The following is a 22,282-nucleotide window of genomic DNA, read 5'->3' as shown; positions in this document are numbered from 1 at the left end:
CACTTTTTATATGCGGCAAAATTTCCATTTTATATTTCTATGCGCAAGCTTCAACCTTATATGGTGAATTAACCACCCAAAAAAAAAAAATTGTGATCAGATTATTATCTGGCACCCAACAGTATCAGTCGTGTAAACTAATATATGAGAAAATTTAAAATGTTAACTTATGTGTAGAGTTTATATTTATAAATTTGCAGTTTGCTAAAAACATTTAATAATTTAAATTATTAAATACACCCTGTAATTTTAGTATTTCATATATTAATGGTAAATTGTTTAACATTGAATCGTGCCAAAATTATATCTGCAAAAATCCAATAATGGTGACATATATAAAATTAATTATAATGAATTTAAAGAAATATACATTGATAAAACTAACAGAAGATTTTTAGAATATTTGAGAGCATACATAAATAAAAGAAACAATTTTTCAAATGTCGTTGATCGTCTCATTACACAAACCTACAATAACAAATTGCTTACAAATATAAACTTATTAATGAAAAGGTAAATTTTGATAATGACGATTGCTTTAAATTGGTACACCTGTGGTATGATAGTTAGTTGGCTTAGTCGTAAACATGACAGTTATCATTTTTAATTTATGACTAAGGTAATACATTAGCATTTAAATAATTGATTATGAATCAGTGGGTTCAAAACATACTTATTATTCAAATTGGTAAGTGCACATTAAATTTATTAAAAATTTGGTATTTTTATTATGGTTTTTGTCTGTTATTATTAACATATATATATGTGTCATTGTTTCAAAACGCCAAAAATTTTAATGTGAATGAAAAATAACGTGTTATAACAAAGTAATCATGATAGGCATTTTGAAACATGTGAGAGTAGAGAGTATTTTCTTACAGCTTTTAGGTAGATTTCATAAGAAAGCTACATATTGTAATGGGTAACATGATTTGACTTCCGGAAAATTTTGACATATTTTTGTTTTCACATCCCCAGACCCCAAAACCACCATCAGTTCCAAAGTTTATTTATATATATTTCACTTTCTTGTGGATGCGTTAACTGCCGTAATTTTGTACCAATCACGTTCAAATTTATACATTAAATATAACGACCCAATATCTGGGTAGAGTTCAGATAGTAGGCAAAATCGGACCATGTGGGTGGAAATGGGGTGCTTTTTCAAGAAAACAAAATATTGCTATAACTTTCGTATTAAGTAAAATATTGAATTCATTTAAATTCCTATTATTTTTTGGATTGGGGCATAAAACTTATCTAAGTAGTTATTTGATATCACCAACTGTTGGCCCAGGGGTGGAAAAAATGGGATTTCAAAGACAAAAAAAAAATCATACCTCCCTTAATAGGCACAGTATCGAATCGGCTGAAAGTGGTCGTTGGTCCTCTAAACATTACCTAAAACTTTTATCTGAAGCAATTTTTGATATGATCAACCGTTACAGCAAGAGATGGCCAAAATGTTACTGCAATTGTAAGAAGATGTGGCTTTTCGTATACTAAACATGTGAAAATTTTTTCACATGCAACCATTGTCGTATTGAGTAAATTGAAAGTTTTTCTTAACTTTAAGGTGGAAATATTTTTTATCCCCTACTTAGCACTGGTGAAATCTACCTCTGCTTTCTGGTTTGCTGAAAGGAATTTTTTTTTTTTATTAATATTGTGTGGTATTATTGGACCATTTATTTTTGATGACTGCTTTATGGGAAATGTGTACATAAATTTCTTAGAAAATAATTTGCCATCTCGTTTAATAGATGTTCCAAAGCTAATGAGATAAGAAATTATTTTTGAACATGGTAGGACTCCTTATCATTTTTATCAAGAAGTAAGGAATTATTAGAAAATAAGATTTACAAACAACTGGATTGGAGGAAACAAACTAATTAATTAATTGGCCTCCTAAGTCACCTGACCTAATTCCAATGGGCTAACCAGATCCTTTATTTTAGGATCTGTATAATCTTAAAATAAATCTTCTTTTCCAATAACGAAGATTTATTTAAAAGAACTTTCAACGCATTTGAAATTATCTAAAACAATTCTTAAACATCAGACTTAAACTCTCTGCAAAAGTTTTATAAAATTCTATGTAAATTTAACAAAGTTATATGTGAAAGCTTTAAATAATTGTGTTTTACAATAATTTTCTCAAATTATTAGAGATACAGTTTTTGAATGTATTTTTTTTCTGACCAAAAACCTTATGAAACATCAAATTTATTTAATTTATGATAGAATGACTTTATTTTTACTTGGAGCTGAAATCAAAATGAAATTTTTTGCAAGCTGTAATTTGAAAAATTAATATCTTCTTAACCTATTTGTTACTTTTTCTTTGTCTTGTGAAACAGTCTGATTATACATTGTTTCTAGATAGGATTAAATTAATTTGTTGCTTTACATTATTTTAGTTTTTTATGTACAGAGTGTTCAAAAAGTGACATAACCTTAAGGAAAAATGTTTCCTTCTTTTTTGCATGTTTAATTGAGGAAAACTGGGGTACACAATGCAGCAGAGAATATTCATCGTCTCCCAGTTCTCAGTATGATGTGCCAGTTATACGCAGACCAAGAAAAGAATGCCACCACAGAAAAGTACGGTGTGGATGCACCAAACAAGTCCTCATCAAGCAGATGTACAAGTTCCAAGAAACAGGGAATGCAGCAGATGCAGCCAAAAGTGGTTGACCAAAATTTTTAACACCAGAAAAGTTGATAACACACAAACTGCATATTCTGTTTATCCCAATAAGTCTGCGATGCCGATCTACCCAGTCTGGTCTCACCATTGGTAGTGCCCACACGGCATTGGACAAGTGTTTAAAGATGCATCTGTACAGAATTTGTGTTGTTCATGAGTTGTTACATGGAGACTCTGGAAAATGTGTAGCTTTCTGTCAATGGTTCATTCATTTTTAATGCCAGACAAGGAAGAATTCGATGATTGATTTTTGCCTGATGAGGCATGGTTCCATCTTGATGGATACCGTGAATGCACAAATTCTAGCATTTGGGGTACCAAAATCCACATCAGCTACACGAGTCTCCCCTGCGTGGATAAAAAGTATGTTTCTGGTATGCGATATCATGTAGACAAATCTTCATGACATTCTTTCGTGGTATAGTGAATTGTGAGTGCTACATACAGATAGTGCAACGATTTGTAACACTATACCTGCAGACCGACTAGAGTACTTGTGGTTTCAGCAGAACAATGCTATGGCTCATACAGCCAACAACAATATGGCTTTCTTGGATCAGTGTTTTTATAGAAAGCAGTTTTGAATGGGTTGCGGCTCAGTCTCCTGATTTATCCTGACATTTTCTTGTAGGGATACCTTGAAGATGCCACTTCACAACCTCTCATCCTCACACCGTTCCCAAATTGCAGAGCGAAATTGAACGATGTGTTGCGAGTATTTCTTATGAGGTTGTTTTTTTTTTAAATTATAGTTTGTTTTCTATGGTATTGTGAATTTTTTAATTTAATTGATTTTTTCCTCAACAAACATTAAAACATGTGTTTAAAAACGTGCAATGTCGTATTCAATTATGTAAATTGCATAATTGAGGCCACTTTCAACAACTATTGTAACTTACTCATTTTCCCATAAGATTGCATCTCTTTTGAACACTCTTTAGCTGTAAAGCATCTGATGTGCGAAAGACACTAGTAAACATTACTTTTTGTAAGAGTTAATGATGTTTATTATGTAGCATATTTCTTTGGTGAACTGACTGAAGATCTGATTTATAGAGCAAAACCCCTTATATTTCAGGATTTGCCCTATGATTTGCTGATTTGCAGCAGTATTTTTGCTTCAGTGAATAATATAATGGTAAACAACCTATCTCCTTTCATTAGTAAACCTAACATAGAATGTTTGTTTGTAATGTCTTTACCAGTTTCACAAATGACTTTTATTTTATGTCACATCATCTTTAACTTTATTGTTTGTGAAATTTGTATGCATCAAATAAACAAAAACATATTTATTTAAATGAAGATATATTAATTTTAAGAATAAATAATATTTATTAATAAATATATTTTTTTTTTCTAGGTGATCCGAAATACAGAATACCTAGGTTAGATCCATTGGTTATTGAACAAATTAAAATTGACCAAGGAACAAAACAAGTAGGTCTTTCTCTAGAACTCAATAAATGTGAAATGCATGGATTACAACACACAAAATTTGTAAAAGCGAAGTGAGTTTTTAAAAAATTAATTATTATATTTTTAATTTTTTCATTATCTTGGATTATTCACTCCATACAAATTTTAGCTTTTCATTAACAGCTGTATCATCTCTTGTTGGTTGTTAGCCAAAAGTAAAATTTAACAGCATGTAATCTATACTGAATCGTAAGTGAAATGCCAGTATTTTCTTTTTTCTTTGTCAACTTTTAAATCAAATCATCTGTTATTATTGAGATACATTCTTCATCATGAACATTTGTCACCCTATTTGAAATGAACAGCACCACTGTCTTACTTTACTATGTCATAATATTTAGCCCGTGAATTTCAACCACAGAATTGTTTTTTGCTATAAAAAATCAGATTTCTCCTCGTACTTCACATTTTGTGGGATCATGAATTGCAGCACTCATTATTAATGGATGAATATAAACAAAAATATAACTTAAACTATTGTCCTAACAGCTGACTGTTGATTGAAATAACTGAGCTACGCGAGCACCATCTGTTTACATTGCATATATAGATGGCAAATTCAAAACTGACGTTACTTTAAAAACACACCATTTATGTTAATTCAAAATTTGAATATGTTTTTGGATACCCTAAAATACCCTACATTTATATACCCTTCTGTGTTTTGCAGTTTGCTGAAATAAGAATCTCTAGTTACAGTTCAACAGGCGTTCCATAGAAAGTTTAATTTTCTTTCTCCGAATGACAATGACATTCATCAGAGGCATAATTGGTTTAAATTAAGCACGTAAGTGCTTACATGTGTGTTCATACCATTTACAGTTTTTATAGCTTTGAAGCCTATTAATTATGCTGTGTGACTTTGCAACTGAAATGTTACTGCATAAAGATGATGATATTCTGATCAAATTGTGTTTGGTAATAATCTAACTTATCTCTATATACCTAAAATTTATCCCCAGTACCACAATCTTTTAAGGAAGCTAGGATCACCATGGTACTCACCAATATGTCCTATGCAACAAAAAAATAAATTTCATGGGTAGTCTGTGCATGCCTGAATCGTTCTTTAAAATTATGTGTGTAGAAAAAGGTTGCTAATGCCAACGTTACTTACAATTTCTTGGGATAGTCTGCTGATGATTTTCCTTATCAAATGATTTCCTTATATTTTTAATGACATCTGGATTTGAACTTGTTGACCGCCTACCAGTGTGTTGATTCCTCCCAGCTGAAGTTCAACCGTTTAGAAAACAGTTACCTTGCTTTGTTTCTAAAAGCCATTTTAATCTTAAAATTGTTTTGCTTTGAGCATCACAAAGGTTTTAGCAGTTCTTAACACACTAATGTTGGTCAACATATTTTTTAATAATACAAAAATAAAATGTGACAAGCATTTGTTATTCTAAAACGCATAATGGTTGCTGGATAACAACTGACATGTCAATTGTTATTCCATGTCAGGTGATCATTTTTATTAATTTACTATTATTATTTATTATTAATAATTTTTGTTACATTTAGTGGAGGAAATAAAAACAGGCAAAAAATTATCAGCTTCATTACGGTGAGCAAGCGTACTGCCGGGTTAATTGTCAGCAATAACTCGATTGTTTATCAATGGATTTTTACAAATGAGGTGTCAATTTGTTCAAAATACAAGGGCTGTTGTTTTTCAAATTCCAATCGTGGATCTAAGTAAACAAGAAATAGGCAGTAGCCAGGTCTGCGTGTCATGCGATTGCGCCAGCCCCCCCCCCCCATCAGCAACCCCTGAAATTGCTGGCTCCATTACATCAGTCTGAGCTGAGCTGTGGGGGCAATTAAACATGGCCACTATGATCAATGCTCCCGCCAAGTGTTATATGTTTTCTGCAAGCAGAAGGATGTAGCGCTGCAAAAATCCATTGCAAAATGAGCCTAGTGTATGGTAAAAACTTTACGAGTGATGGTAGTGTACAAGAATGGTGTAGGAAATTTAAAGAAAGGTGAATGGATGTCCATGACAAAGGTGGGAAAGGACGCAAGTCTGTCGTTACTATACGCCTGGTTGAGTGTGTTGATGATTTTGTTCATGACAAATGGAGGTTTACGATAAGTGAACTTTCTGCAGAAATCCGAGAAATTTCAAGGTCTTCTCTGTACATAATTGTGACAAAAGATCTAGGATATTAAAAACTGTGTGCACTTTGGATTCCAAAAATGTTGAGTTACAATCACAAAATGCAACGAATGGCGTCTTAATGGCTCCCACATATTACATGTTGTGGGAGAAGAATTTTTAAAGTCTATTGTTACTGGCAGAGGGACTTGGATCCAGTATGACAATCCAGAAACCAAAGAACAGTCTAAGCAGTGAATGCACACTTCTTCAAACAAGCCAAAAAAGAGCGATTTGGAACAAACAAAGAGGTATGCTCTCGTCCGGCGTCATTTTGATTCAAGACAATGCATGACTGTACTGTGCAATGTGACGCAAGACCTTTCAAACAATACAAGTGGAAAATTTTTGACCGTCCACCACAGAGTCCAGACCTAGCAATTAGCGATTTTTACCTCTTTCAATAATTGAAGGCGTGGTTGGGCGGACTACACTTTGCCAACAATGAAGAACTCCAGAAGGCTGTCAAGACATACCTTACCTCACTGGCGGCAAACTTCTTTGAAGGGGCATTGGGAAGTGACAATACGACAAATAACTCAGTCGTTTTGATGATTATGTAAAAAAAAAAAAAAGAGTTAATTGCTACTAACTTTTAGTAATAAAATCATTTTGTTATCTCAGTGTGCCTTTACTTATAGCCCATCAGAGATTAAAAAGAAACAGCCCTTGTAAAATGCTTAATAAATTTTGTAAAAGTAAAAATTTGATCAAACAAATAATTACAAAGATAAAAAGATTATTGAAGGTGATTTCAACATTTTTTATTTTATAGAACAAGACGCTAGTCTTAGATTTGCCAAATTTAATTAAAGTAGGTTTACCTGTTTCTTAGAATAATCTTTTTGTTAATCACAAATGGCGTCCAGAAGGAAAACAAAGCAAAACAGGACTTATGTCAGTATGAACGTTATTGCTCATTTTGATGTCCTGAATCGGTTCTTGAAGTTCAGCTAATAACATCCCAGAACACTCCGTATAATTATAGATTCAAAGTAGGAAAACAATCAATCACCACTAGTTTATTTTATTCTGCTAACTTTTGTGGCAGAATGATAACATCTGAGCATCTTTTCAAACCAAAGGGTCTTGGGTTCAAATCCTGGTCAGGCATGGCATTTTTCATGGTTTATAAAGTTAGTTTTCTACATTCCCATTCAGATGCAACTTATATGGCGATTAATTATTTAAAAAAATCCTGTCAGAGGAGCAAGTTATGAATAAGTAGCTGATTTTTCTATTGTAATTGATACATAATAATAGATTGTACAAATCAAATCAGGAATGAGTAATATTCCACATATAAAAATAAATTATCCCAGGCATTTGCGTGGAAGGATCAAGAGAAACTATAATTAAACTTTGATCAGAGAGTGCCATCACATAATTATAAAAATAAAAAATCTGTTTTATTTTTAAATCCTCTTTCAATTTTGATAACTGCCCATATAGCTTTAGATTCATTGTTAGAATTACATATGTTAATTATCTTTATATATATATTTGTTGTGTGCGTGTGTATGAAAGGAACTCCTCCTAAACGGCTGGACTGATTTTGATGAAATTTTGTGTGTGTGTTCAAGGGGATTCGAGAATGATTTAGATTCACAATTTGGTCCACTGGAAAATGTTTTTTTAATTAATTTTTTATTTATAAGTAGTTGTTGATTTTGGATTGTTTTACATTGGATCCGGCAGACTGCACTACCATCGCAGTATCGAATATTCAATAATATTCTATTTTAATTTTAGTTTGTCCCGACAGTCGGTGCTGCGATCAAATTGAGAAAAATATATCGTTTTTGTGTTATTATTGTGTTACAAAAAATCGCGAGAAAACAGTTTTTTAATAAATAAGAGACTAATAAATCAGATGGAAATGTAAACAAAGGAAAACCAATCAGATGAATGCAAGATGGCCGCTGTAACACAACGACCAATCACAAAGAGCCCGTATGACCGTTGCCAATGTAAACAAAATCACAACTGATTAAGTAACAAGTAGGCAGCACTGCAATCATGTTTAGAATTATGTGCGTATTGAGAAATATTATATTATTATTTATTGAAATAACGTTTTAAAGTGTAATTAAAAAATATACATTGTGCAAATTTGTAAGGTACAGTATTTAAGTGAAAATGTTTTTTTAATTTATTTATGTGTTGATCCTGGGATGGTTAAGGTTCACAATTGGGTCCGGTAGGCCGAGCTGCGATCGCGTTTTAGAAGTTTTTTTTTTTTAATTTTTGGTTTATCAGTCAAACCCGCTAGTTGGTGCTGCGATCGGATTCTAGGAATTTTTTTTATTTTGTTGCTTTTTCGCATATCAGTTACTTGCGTCATAGCTTAGTGTTGTTCTTACATTAAAATTCGTATTTAAAGATTAGTTTGAATTAAATCCGATAGGTAGTGCTGTTCTGACAATTGGATTTATTTACATTCTGAATTTTATAAAGTTAATGGTGAAATTTTATAAGGTTCCGTAATGTTTTGTAAGTTTCTTAATGTTCAGTATTAATCGTAATGATTTTGCAGCCACAACACTTTTCGTTAAAAAATTATTTTCCACCGAATACTGTGATTAGAGAGTGGTGTGAATTAAATCCGATAGGTAGTGCTGTTGTTTTGTCATTTGGATTTATTTACATTCTGACTTTTATAAAGGGTTAAGTTATAATGTTCAGTTTTTTAAGGTTTTATGAAACTTTCAATTGTTTTCATTTAATCTATATGTATACTCAGATCTAGTAATAGCGAAGCATTGCAGAGTCTGCTAGTATTGAGCGCTTATTGAGAATATTATATTATATTATTATTTATTGAAATAACGTTTTAAAGTTTAATTAAAAAATGTACATTGTGCAGATTTGTAAGGTGCAGTATTGAAGTGAGTATTTTACATGAATTTTAATGATGTATACACATGCATTCAATAACAATCAACTTAACCTACAAATTTAAATTGTCAGTTCTCATTTGATTCTATGCAACTTATGAAGTATTGAACGGCTCTTTGAAAATAAAAATTTAAGTTTGTAAAATAAATTATAACATTTATAAAATTAAAATATAAGTTACTTATAATATAGTTTAAAGTATATTTAAAAAATTGAATTTATAATGTTTTAGCTGATTAATTTTATAAAAAGTTTTCTAAAGTTATTTTTAATCTACAATTATCTAAAATTTGGTAAAATAGATGTTAAAATAAAGAATGAGAAAAATGATAAAAATTTCTACTAAAATTTTAACTACGTTGCTTTTTTACAGTGCTTTAATTTTTTTATTAATTGATTAATTAATAAAAGCTGTTACATGGTTGTTATGAAACATCAAAATTATTAAATAAAAAAAAAAAATATGTAGGTGGTACTTTTTTAGAATGGTGTTAAGTGAAAATTAGTAGTAATGTGGATGAAAATGTATTAATTAAACTAATTATTAATTTTACGACGTTTCGATTTTTTAATTCAATTTTCATCGGACATCTGAATATTTTGTGAAAAATAAATATTAACCATACTACACATAATTAATCAATAAACCCATTACAATAATGCAACAATCACAAACTGATAATACCATACTAATAGTCATTTTAATGAAATTTAGAACACATTCCTGCTAATTTTAACTTAATTAAGTTACTTATATTTATGTGTGTGCATTTATTACAGAATAATGCCGCGTCAGGAAACGTCTGTCGGGTCCGCTAGTCACAATATAAACTTTCAGCATTACAAATAACTTTAGGATAAACTTGTTTGTAATTTTTCCAATAATTCTGGAGTTGCCTGACAAAATCATTGAATGAGTTTTTAAAAAAAGGTTCACGTTGTTGAATCGATAAGTTTTTTAAATTAAGCATTTGTTAGATTAATACTCATAAATAATATTTTTATTTTAAAAGTAATATTTGTTAAACATTCTTTTTTTTACAGTGTTGATATTAAAAAAAGCCACTGTCAATGGGACTTTTTTCTGGATAGATTGGTTATACTTGGTAAATATAATGTATCTGGACAAGTTCTTGTTTTACCAATAACTGGTTATGGTGATGCAAATATTACTGTCAGTAAGTATTTTTGTGTATTTAAATTTAATTTTACAAGTGTTTTTTTGTGTTTGGACTTGCTAAAGATCATACATGTTTTAGTCCTGATTTCTTTCTTTTCCTAAAATTTTCTCTCCTTTTTTTGCCCCACCGCTGTAAATATTTCCATTCTCTGGAAATTTAGATTCAAAATAGTTTTTTTTTCAAAGATGGTTTGTTGAAAACTATTCATTCGGAAATATTTAATAATTTGGATTATTTCAATTCGAACGAGTTTATTTTGGGTTTACTTTTTTCAAAAAATTTAAATACAGAGAGATCCAAAAGTTGTGCACATCAAAATTAAAGTGTTTATAAATAGTAGTATAGTTGAAAAAGTTCTCTTGGCTACTGCAAGATAGCATCACGGGTATTAACAACAACAAACCAGATGCCATTGTGATGTGTATTGATCACACAATACTTGCAATAGTGCTTTGTTGATTTGGTAAACATGTCATTTTCTCAAGGGCAATGAATTTTCGTTGTTGAACATATTTTTTTCTGGTTGTTCTTATGCACATGTTGTAGATGAATTTTGTGGGAAATATCTGAGAATGTGACAGTGCCTAAAGTTCAACCATAACGAGATTAATCGTTCATTTTAGAGAATGTAGATCAGTTGCAGACAAGAAGAGAACCGGGTAGACCATCCATTTTGATTGATGCTAAGCCGGCAGAGGTTAAGAATGTGATACAGTGTTCGCTTTCAAAAAGCTTGAGGAGACTAAAAGCGTATGCTCAGATTTCATATGGAACTGCTCAGAGAGCAATGAAGCGGTTATGCTTTTGTGCATATCATGTTCACAGTGTTCAGAAATTGAAGGAGCCGGGTAAAGAAAAGCGCGTAGTATACTGTACATGGTTTCAGTCATTTGTTGACAACCATGGAATCGCAGAGCTTGACTGTGTTTTCTTCACTGATGAACTGTGGTTTCAAAAATTTGATGTTCACCATCGAATTTTTGACTTCTTTTCTCATTGTATAGTCTATTTTTTCAAAATATTGGTAAATTTCTTCCCATTTTTGTAATTTATAAATATTATTTTCATGTTTTGGGCTGTGGATTTTTTGTAAATTTTTTTTCAGTTTTTACTATATCTTTTCATGAGAAATTGTGTAGGCCTTCTGCACTATATAACATTTCCAGTAAAACTATGGTTTTGTAATGTCTTAATTTATCGTTTTTGTCAGTTAAAAACCCAGTAAAACAAAGATCGATAAAAATACATTTCCTATTGAAGTAAAGTTTTATTTGTATAGAGTATATCTTTTTTTTTTAAATTGCCTAGTGCATATATAAGCAGTCTGGATAGTTAGAAATCCAGAAAATCTGCTTTCAGATAATAATCACCATCCTGTTTATTCTACATTGTAACATTCAGTAAATCTTTCAAATATTTCGTTTGTGCCTAAAAACAGTGATATAAAGTAACAAAAAAATATTTCTCATTGTTATAAAAACATAATTTATATATCATTGGAAAACGGAAGTTTTAAATTACATTTAGAACCAAAAAATCTGAAAATCAGTAATCTTCATCTTTTCAATCTCTTTCTTTTTCCTGTTTAGCTTTCGGTTTACCTTTCAGATAATACTTCAGAGGATAAAGTATGTGAGAGTAAATGAAGTCTTGTACAGTCTCAGTTCGACCATTCCTGAGATGTGTGGTAAATTGAAACCCAACCATCAAAGAACACCGGTATCCACAATCTAGTATACCGGGAATGCACGGTGAGCTGATGCATTGTCATGGAGGAGGACCCAATCCTTGTCTAGCTAGAGTGTAGACCTTTTCTTCTACATATTGAAGGAGACTTTTATAGTATTCATGGTTGACTGTCTGTCCCCTATGGACAAACTCGTGATGCACAGTACTTGTAGAATTGAAGAAAACCATCAGCATTGTCTTCACATTCGACTGATTTTATCACGGTTTTTCATTCTTGGTGAACTGGGGCTCTTCCACTGCGATGATTGTGCTTTTGTTTCTGGGTCAATTTGAGCTTGATTAATCGGTTCTTGGGACACTTTGAGTCGATGTTGTTCCTACTGGTCTAACTACAGTTTCAATATGAATTTCTCAGACGCTTGATTCGTGTTCAAATCTTCAGTTAAAATTGACTGAACCATGTAGAAATTTACATTCAGTTCATCAGCCATCTGCCTAATTGTAAGACTAGGGTCAGAGCATACTAAATCATGAACGTTTGCAATGTTTTTGTTGATTTTTTAAAGTGGAAGGCAGACTGTACTAGAGGTCATCTTCGATTGATTCGCAGCCATCTTTGAAATTGTTGAACCAGATAGAAACATTTGACTGATTCTAACATTTACCTCCAAAAGCTATTTTGTAAGAGTTTATAAATTTCTGAACCTGATTTTTTACATTTCAAACAAAATTTGACACAAACTCGTTATTCTGTTTTTTATTCATTTTGTGAAATCAAAAATCTGCGAAGAACCAAAAATAGGTCTTCATTCAACAGAATGTTACTGTTTACTGATTAAAGATATTGCAGTGAACTTTCCAGGACGTTTCAAGGACAAAATAGGCTTTCCTTTCCATACCTGTGGCAAACTTACCCTATCCTGTTGAGCAATGATGTCACTTGTCTTAAAACTTTCCTGTTATGCTTTGTATATGTTGAGTTCTATGTGAGAATTCTAATTCTCCTCTACTGTCATCATACCTCTCCATCATTCAATATCTGTGTAAGCCGAACATAAAATTTGAAAATACTGGAGACAATGGAGATGTTTGATGTTCAAGAAGAAGTAGAATTAGTTTCACTTTAGAAAACAAACAATTAGTTGTAGTGACATTAGTAATGACTGCTTAATCATCAATCAGAAAGTTTTCCTTTATAGGCTAAAATATAAGTGTTAGAAATCAACCAGGTTACATCATTTACTTCATAAAGATATTTTGATGTGTGTAATTTTATGAGGAATCTCACAAATGATTTATTGTTTTGAAATAGATCCTAATTTTTCTAGCATAGTGATTTAGCTGATTAAGTATGGCGTAATGCTTGAAATGAAATGGCATGGTAAGTCATTTATTTCTGTTTATTAATCTGATAATATCCTCACATAATTATGGAGAAAAAATTTAATGCATTCAAATTTATAGTTTGGTGTATGGGGTCACAAAAATAAACGTTTTGGGACCTTATTTTTTTGACTGATATGTAACAGGTTATTGATATCTTGTTATGTTGTAAAATCTCATTATTCCATACATCTTAATCAACCCTACGTGTAATATAAATCCATACATTTGACGTGAAGATGGGGTATCTCGTCTTACTTTGCTCTCATCTTAGAGACTACTTAAACAAATTCTTATCAGATAGGATTCTAAGGAATAATTGAACGCCTACTATGTTCGTGTAATGATTTCACGGGTTGTGATATTTTATTCCTCAACAGTGATATGGCATTTTCTTAAAACTGAAATGACTCTCAGCACCTCAAATTCTAGGTTGAAAACTCAATTGATTTTTATAAATTGAAACAAAACTTTTGTGGAAAAAATATATAATTCAGTGGTAAAACAATGCTAAAAATGCATTAGGGCTTTGAGCACTTCCTCTATGTATATTAGCCGTGCAATAATAAAATGCTTTTTTTAATTGCTTGTTTTCTTATTAGCAATTGCTAAAACTTAGCTAACTTTATTATTAACTGGATAGACAATGCTGTTATTTTACAGTAACAATAAGTAAGAATTAAAATACATTTCATGACTATGAATGCTAAATACTAGAACTTGTAAGACATATTTTTTGTGCTAAAATGAATTAAGCGTTGGGAAACTACTTCCTTCCTTACTTTATATAGTAGCCTATCTTTACTTCCTATTCAATTTTCGGGTGACTATTATTTACACAAATTTATAAGGATTAAGCAGAAATATATAAAAAGGTTTTTATCAAGTGGTAACATTAAATTTTCCAATTAATCAGGTACATATTGTCAATAGTTACAAATGTAAATGAGATGTAGCTCCCCCGTTCAACATATTTAAAGGAAAATATTGTAGAATTATGTATTGTATTTAATTTATGAAGTTCCCCATTATAATAGAGAAACAGAAGATGTTTCAAACATGGGAATAGGGTATTTTTAATGCATTCAAAAATCAAGATGAAGCTCCTCATTTAAAATTTGTCTAGTTTATGAGATCCCAATGGTAACATATCTAAATGAAGACCAGTTACATATGATACAGGTATGGGGAAAAAATTAAAGCTTCTTTAGTTAAAGATGAACTTCACTTGGATTCAAGAAATATAAAAATATATCAAATAATTAATTATACGTTAAATAATTAATATAGATTTTAATTACTACTATTCTTCTATTTTATAATTAATTATGCAGTGGTTTGTTATGCTGGTGTAATGAAAGTTTTACCATGGTTTCTCACGATCCATCCAGGCAAAATCCTGTGGAGTAGTTCTGCTTATTTATATTCGTCGAATAATATATTTACCTTTTCCTTATGTGATCTATACACAATGGGATTCCCAAAAAAATATGAACTATTATTTTCTGTACACAAGCGAATTGGCAATGCTGTCCTCTCCCGCAGGATACATTTACTAACACTCTCCTTGCTGAATTGTCCAGGTAGTGTTCATGTGAAACCATCACAGCGGACAGAGTGATTGTGTTTTCTTAAGCCCGTCCCAATGCCCTTGGTGATTTTGCAGTGCAAACTTTAAGGAACAACGTGTCATCAGATTCTGTTTCCAACAATAGAAACGGTTTCAATGCTTTGGGAAGTTTATTGGAAGGAAGCTCTAAGGCAGGCAAGAATTTAAGAGCGGTTTGCTTGGTTCAGAAGTGGCCAAATGTCACTTGAAGATGAATTCTGTTCGGGTCACCCCTCAATGTCCAGAACAAATGAAAATGTTCAAAAAATGCACGATGCCGTGTTTGATTATCGCAGAACAATCGACGTATTGGAGGAAATAAATGGAATTTCGTGGAGTTCATGCCAAAGAATCCTAACTGAAGATTTGAACGTGAGACATGTCACAGCAGAGTTTGTTCCACGACTGCTTTCCAATGACCAGAGTGAGAACCGTCGTTCCAGTTGAAAGAACAGGCACAAATTGACTCGGTTTTATTTGTCTGAAGTCATAATAGAGGATGAATGTTGACGTTGAAATAAAACAGCCGTCCAGCCAGTGGAAGACAGCTTCATCACCCGAACCACAAAAAGCATGGCGAGTGAAATCAAATTTGAATTCCATGATGTTTTGTTTTTCAGACGTCAGAGGAGTCGCTCATATTGAATTTGTTCTTCAGGACACCACAGTCAACCAAAATTTCTATCTGTTAGTGCTGAAGCGATTGCATGAGGCGCTGAGAAAAAAACCATCTGACTTGTGATGATTTGGGGACCGGCTGCTTCATCTTGACATTGCGCCTGCCTATACAGCGTTGATATAATCAACCTGTATTTTTATGAAAAATGGCATGACAATGCCATTTTTCTCACCTGCCATTCTCACCCGTTTTACTTGCCTAACCTAGCCCTCTGTGACTTCTTATTACTCCCAAAAATGAAGAAAAACCTAAAGGAAACTGTTTTCAGGATGTAGAAAAGGTTAAGAAAAGATTGCTAGAGGTGATTAACAGCATTAGTTCAAAAGATTATAAAACCATTGGGACAAGTGCATATCATCTAATGGATAATATTTTGAAGGGGATTGATGTTTTCAAGATGTAAAAAAAAAAATTAAATAAATAATTCTGGTTTTTTGGATACCCATTGTGATATGCATTACTATGTACCGATCCAGAATAAAAGATCTGTTTTATTTACCTAAACATTATTATTATTTTTTTTATTTTTAATTAGGTAATGTTACATTCAGTTATATATATGATTGGAAGCTTGAAAAGAAGTCAAATGGTTTAGAATATGTGGTCGTTACGCATAATGAAATGCCTTTTGAAGTCGGTGATATGAAGATAAAGCTACAGAATTTATTTAATGGTGATAGATTACTGGGTAAGTTCTTTACGTGTTATTTAATTAAGCATTATAGTAATAATTTTTTTTTTATGATAAAAACTTTTAAATTAAGAAATAAAAATTAAAACTAAATAAGCTTAAAAAAATATTTTCGATAAATAATGAATTTTCTGGTTTGTTTTATTAGCTTCTTTTTTCAGCTTTCAAAACAAAAAATTTCACAGCGATTTCAATATTTTTGATACTGGTTCTTAATTCTTCATTATGTTTTAGTCTCTATAATGCAAGCCATTGTATAAATGAAAATAAAAATAAAAGTTAATCACTTTTTTGTGCTGTTGTATCTTCCTTCAGTTGAACTAAAAAATCCAGAAGAATAATATTATTATATCGGTTTCCAAAACATCTAACTATATACAAAATAAATCATACACAGTCATCTTGTTCCTGAAAATAAATCATAGCGACAAATTTAATATAAGGTATATTTAATACCTTACTTAAAAAAAAACCCTTCGTAATAAATTCTAATTAGGTCCTATATAAGATTCATTTAAATTATTAAAATATATTATTGTTAAAGTATGGAAACTTTAAATATCTTTTCAATCATTAAACATAATGAAATAATATTTACAAGAATAATATTTAGCAAATGTTCTTACCTATTTGATATGAATCCACCATAGATGGAAGGAGAAATTCAAAAATTCTAAATAGAAAGAAAGAATTGTGACACAACATTTTAAAAGGTGTTAAAAAACAAAAATTTTAATGTAAAAAGCTTTGTACTCTAATAACCAAAATAGTAAGCATTTAATGTTTTTCAGTTTTTTCAAAAATGGTCTACAGTACGTCTTTAATAATTGTTTAATAATAAACAAAAAAAAATTTAGCAGATATTTGTAGCTCAAAATAACATATTTTTTGATATGAGACTATTACTTTGAGGATGTTACTGTACACCAATTTTTTTCTATTCTGTTATACTTTGTTCTGAAACTATCACTGTTAGAAATTTCACATTGTACATCTGTGTAAGCAATTTTTCTTCTGTGTGTAAACCCTGTAGTCAAAATAACTTTTTGTTAATGGTCATGTAGGAAACCACAATCACCATTATTTCAGGTTAGTGGCCACTTTTTATCGTTGAAACAATATAATTTCAACTGTAGATATCTTATCCTTGTTTTTTCATCATCTTGCTCATAAAGTACAGTTTGGCACAGAGAAAGAGAAAAATTTTAAATAATTAGAAAAAAACAAACTGAAGTTACTAACCGTTACTTGATGTTGAAAATACATTTGGAGCATGAAATGATCCCAACATTTTGGTTTAGTTAAAAAATATTTACTTGAATCGCAATACAGAAAAGTAAAATTCAACATGTTTACTGTATACCTGGAAATTATGTTCAGCTTATCACGTGTTCAATATGACGATCATCACATCTAGCAACTTCTTCAACACAAACTCCTATATTAATAACCTGATGACACATATGCTCAGTTATCTCATTGCATGTTTCAATGATCAGCTCTCGCAGTTTCATCGCTGTACCAGGATGTTTAGGGAATATTTTTTCCTTTAGAAATCCTCAAAGTAAATAATCACACGGATTCAAATCAGGACTGTTCAGGGGCCAGTTTCGTCCACATGCAAAACGATTAGGAAATCGGTTTGAACATTTGTGTTAAAAGTTTCATGCAGAAAGTCTAAAACATTAGCTGTGTACGATCTGACTCCATCCTGCATGAACTGCTTGTTTTCTAATCAAAACACTTTTGCAAGAAGCAAAAGGAACAAAGTTATTATGCAGCATGTTTAAATAACATTACTGTTCACTGTCCGAAAAAGAATGGCCCTATTACCCCGTAACTTGAGATTGCGGTCCATACTCTAATTATTGGAGCATAATGCACCATTTCATGAAGCACGTGTGGATTTTCAGAAGCCCAAAAACGCACTTTTTGTTTATTCCTATGTGAAATACATACATAAATTGTCTACATGAAATTGTGGCTCATCTGAAAACCAAAGGTTGTTCAACAATATGTCTTGGTACTTAGCCCGTTCAGTGAATGTCACCTTTGAATGTTTGTTGTCAAATGTTAATTTAGGCAAAACTGTTATTTTTTATGGATTCAAATGCAAATCGATTTTTAAAATTTGCTGCACAGATCGCCTAGAAATCCCAACTCATGCTGCTGCTTTTCTTGTTGATTTTCCCAGACTCCTCAGCAATGCTGCTATGAAGCTGCAACATTCTGTAGAGAACTAACATAGGCAGCCTGTTTGCACTTACTCTCAAATACTGAGCCGTCACTATTAAATTTTTTGTAAAGTCTATGTATTGTTTTAAATGAGGACGACCACCAAGTTGGAAAAGGGGAACCAAACTATCTGTGTAAGCAGCACATTTTTCATTTCATTTAAAAAAAAACAATCTGTACGAGCTGTTCAACAGTCAGTCTTCCTTTGTCGGCCATCTGGGAACAGTACACAAATAGTGCGCTTGGAAAGTAACTAATATTCATGGAATGCTGTCACTTCTACCAATATAAGACATTAATTATTAACCTAAACAATTATTCCCAAAACAAATGTGGGATCATTTTGTGCACCACGCTGTATGTTCTACAAGAGTGAAAATTTCAATATACATTACTTTTTAAAAATTATAAATTACTTCACTTAAGTGCTGTCCATTTTTGCATACACATTTAGTAAGTTGATTCTGAAAATGTTTCTTAGCGCAACATAAGATTTTGGTGATTTCCACCTTAATCTTTGTTTTGAGCTGGGCGAAGTTTCATGGCCTAGTCTGGTACAACACTCTTCAGATATCCCCATAAAAAGAAGTCGCAGAAAGGTCTGTAGACCGCGGGGCGGCTAAGTGATATTAGCAGTCTTTGAAAATTATGTGATCCCCAAACAAACGTCCATTGCTGCCGTAGACTGTCTAGCAGAGTGTGAGGTGGCTCCATCCTGTTAAAACCGGGTTTGCCGAAGGTCAGGAATTGGAAGAGAATGAAGCCTAGGACCAAAATATGTCGACATAATGTTGAGATGTCACAGCGACGGCAGAGCCCCTTTCATCTTCAAAAAAGTAAGGGCCTGTCAGCCCACGGCACAAAACTGCACACCATATAGCAAGTTTAGCACCGTGTAACAGATGCTACTGAACCTAGCAAGCAGGGTTTGTTTGTACCAAGTAATGAAAGTTCTGCTTATTTATGCATCCACTTAAGTGAAAATGGGCTTCATTTGATATCCAAAGATTTTCAATAAAGTTAGCATTCTCATTGATTTTAGACAACAGTTTTTCACAAAATTGCAGATGCAATATACAGTTGTGTTAGTTCTTTGACGTCTTAACAATGAGTTTTTTGACAGTTTTAATCTTTTAAAGATGAAATTTCAGGTTATGGAGTATTTGCACGCTCTGACGTCCAAGTTCCAATGACGAGGAAATTCTTATCACTACAATTTTCATGGCATCAATGTTTTCTGGCGTACGTACAGACACACCCAATAGGTTAATTTTTCAAAGCTGAAACAGTCTCATCAAAGTTACGTACCCAAGTTTTGATTTCATGTGAAGAAGAAACTTGACCATGGGGTGGGATCTGTTAATGTTGCCAAAACATTCTTGTGCAACTGTCACACTGGCACCATGTCAGTAAAACGCCCTTATGGCAATCGCATGCTCTGCACCATTACACTGTTTCATCATAACTAAATGTCCATTACTGCTCTACAGTTTAACATCTTTCTCCTACTTACGGTACACCTACTGGGCTGCCAATATAAAATTCAAAATTTCCCGTTTCTCTGTGCCACCCCTATATAATGTTTGAGATTGTCTGATATTAGAGAGTTTTTTCATATATATTATTTTAAGAAACTGAGATTGAAATAAAATTTGTTGTAATGTGATGTATACTTTAAAATTTAATACCAGAGTGAAATCGGTTACTATTTGTTGTTGTTTTTATTTTAGGTGATAATATGAATAGATTTTTAAATGAAAATTGGCAAGAAATTATGAAAGAATTGGGGCCTGCCATGGCAGAAGCACTTGGAGAAATATTTAGAAGGACATTAACATCAATGGCAGAAGTTGTTCCTTTTAAAAATATATTCCCTAAGGAATAAAATAAATATTTGTATTTTTTTATTATTAATTTTATGTGTAATTAAGTGTGTTCAGAGATAAATTTTACATTTGTATGTATGAATGTTTGTATGAAAATCATCCATATTTTTATGTACACAATTAAGCTCTCTAATATATGTATATATTTATTAAAAAATTGTTATTTTTTATTATGGTGTATTAAAAGAGGACCTATATCCATTGATCATGTTTCATGTGATGAAGTGTTTTTTTTTTAAATTATTTTTCCAAAAAGAAATTTTGTTATTACTGTTCTTATTAGAGACAATTAATAAAAATAACTGTTTTAGTGATGACTGAAACACATTTATTTTTAATATAAATACTGCAGTTAAATGAATTAACGCTAATGATGTGTAAGCTAAAATACCAGTGGCAATATCTCTGGAGCCATTCATGACAAATGATATTTTTTCTAGTACTGGCCTTCCAGTTTTTTTATGGTGCATTCATAGTTCTTTTAGAGCTCTGGCATGACTGTCTGCAACTCAGTCTTTCATAGCTAACAAGTTACATTAGAGCTATTTACAATTTTTTTTTTTCTAAATAAAAATATGCAAAAGAAAATGTTCGAAAAGTAATTTTTTTATTAACGTAAATTAAAAATGACACTTAAAATATACAAGAATAAATAATAGTGAAGTAATGCCACAATTAACTACATTCAGAAAAAGTAGAATATACATTAACTAGCTTTCTGTCGTAGCTTACCCTGTGTTATATGATTACTTGTGTTTCCCATAGTGGTAAATCTTTCCATTTTATCTAGTCGAGTAACCAGAGGCAGGTGCAGCCATTCATACATACAGAAATGGTGGCAGTGGCTGTGTTGGTTGAGTCACAGTTCCATGTACTTTTGCACCCGTTAAAAAACCCTAAAATTGCTTTTAAATATCTATCCGAAGAATATTTGAAAACTCAAATCTACAGAATATCTTGTTTACTATGGTTGGGATTGGGAAAATTTACAATCATTTTTTCAAAATTCTTTTTACCTTTCCTCATCCCTTTTCAAGGAAATTTTTCAAAAATCTATAAATTGATATGAGGAATATACTTACCTAATATCTGGTTGATTTCTTCATTTGTGACCGAGATTGGAAAAAAAGGGTTTAAAAAAAATTCAAAAAACTTTTAACCCTTGAAACTCAGAATTTCAAAAAATCTAGAATTTGGTTTATAAATAATATCCATAATCATTCAGTTAAAACCCAGCTCACACAGCGATAGACACAAGTTCACAATTCATTAAAATTTCTGCTTCAATCGGCAAATCTCCACTAGTACATATAAATATACTTCTTTTTTTGAGATTAAATATACCTAAAAACCTTCCAGTTATCCTAAGAAACATGAGTAAAAATTTGGTTGCAATTGGTAACATAATTTTTCAGTTTATTACAAAGAAAAAATCCCTCTTCCTCTTTATATAACAGAATAGTTAGACGACTTTATTTAATGTAAATTTAATTCTGTTATTATATAATATTATTCACTGGATTCATTCGAATTATTCAGTTCAAATTTTGTGTTCACAGTTCATTAAAGTTTGTGCTTCAACTGGGAAATCCTTCACTATACACATAAAAAAAAAGACATTGAGATAAAATGATGTTATTACTAAAATTTGAGTAGTATCTAACTTTTTTTTTTTTTTTTT

General features: G+C 31.5%; 1 protein-coding gene across 1 annotated transcript in view; it reads left to right on the top strand.

The window, feature by feature from the left end:
* The window catches only part of LOC142333020 (protein takeout-like), a 73,624-nt gene extending 52,803 nt beyond the window's left edge, over positions 1–20,821 (top strand). The window contains exons 3-6 of the mRNA XM_075379796.1: positions 4,074–4,221; positions 10,293–10,426; positions 16,325–16,477; positions 20,446–20,821. Of these exons, the coding sequence (XP_075235911.1) occupies positions 4,074–4,221; positions 10,293–10,426; positions 16,325–16,477; positions 20,446–20,600 (590 nt within the window). The 3' untranslated portion in view covers positions 20,601–20,821. The remainder of the gene's footprint in view (positions 1–4,073; positions 4,222–10,292; positions 10,427–16,324; positions 16,478–20,445) is intronic.
* Positions 20,822–22,282: the final 1,461 nt, after the last annotated feature.

Source organism: Lycorma delicatula, chromosome 12 (assembly GCF_047948215.1).
Source record: "Lycorma delicatula isolate Av1 chromosome 12, ASM4794821v1, whole genome shotgun sequence".
Taxonomy (NCBI): Eukaryota; Metazoa; Arthropoda; class Insecta; order Hemiptera; family Fulgoridae; genus Lycorma; species Lycorma delicatula.
Note: the sequence above shows the minus strand (reverse complement) of the source record. Positions and strands in the feature narration are given on the sequence as shown.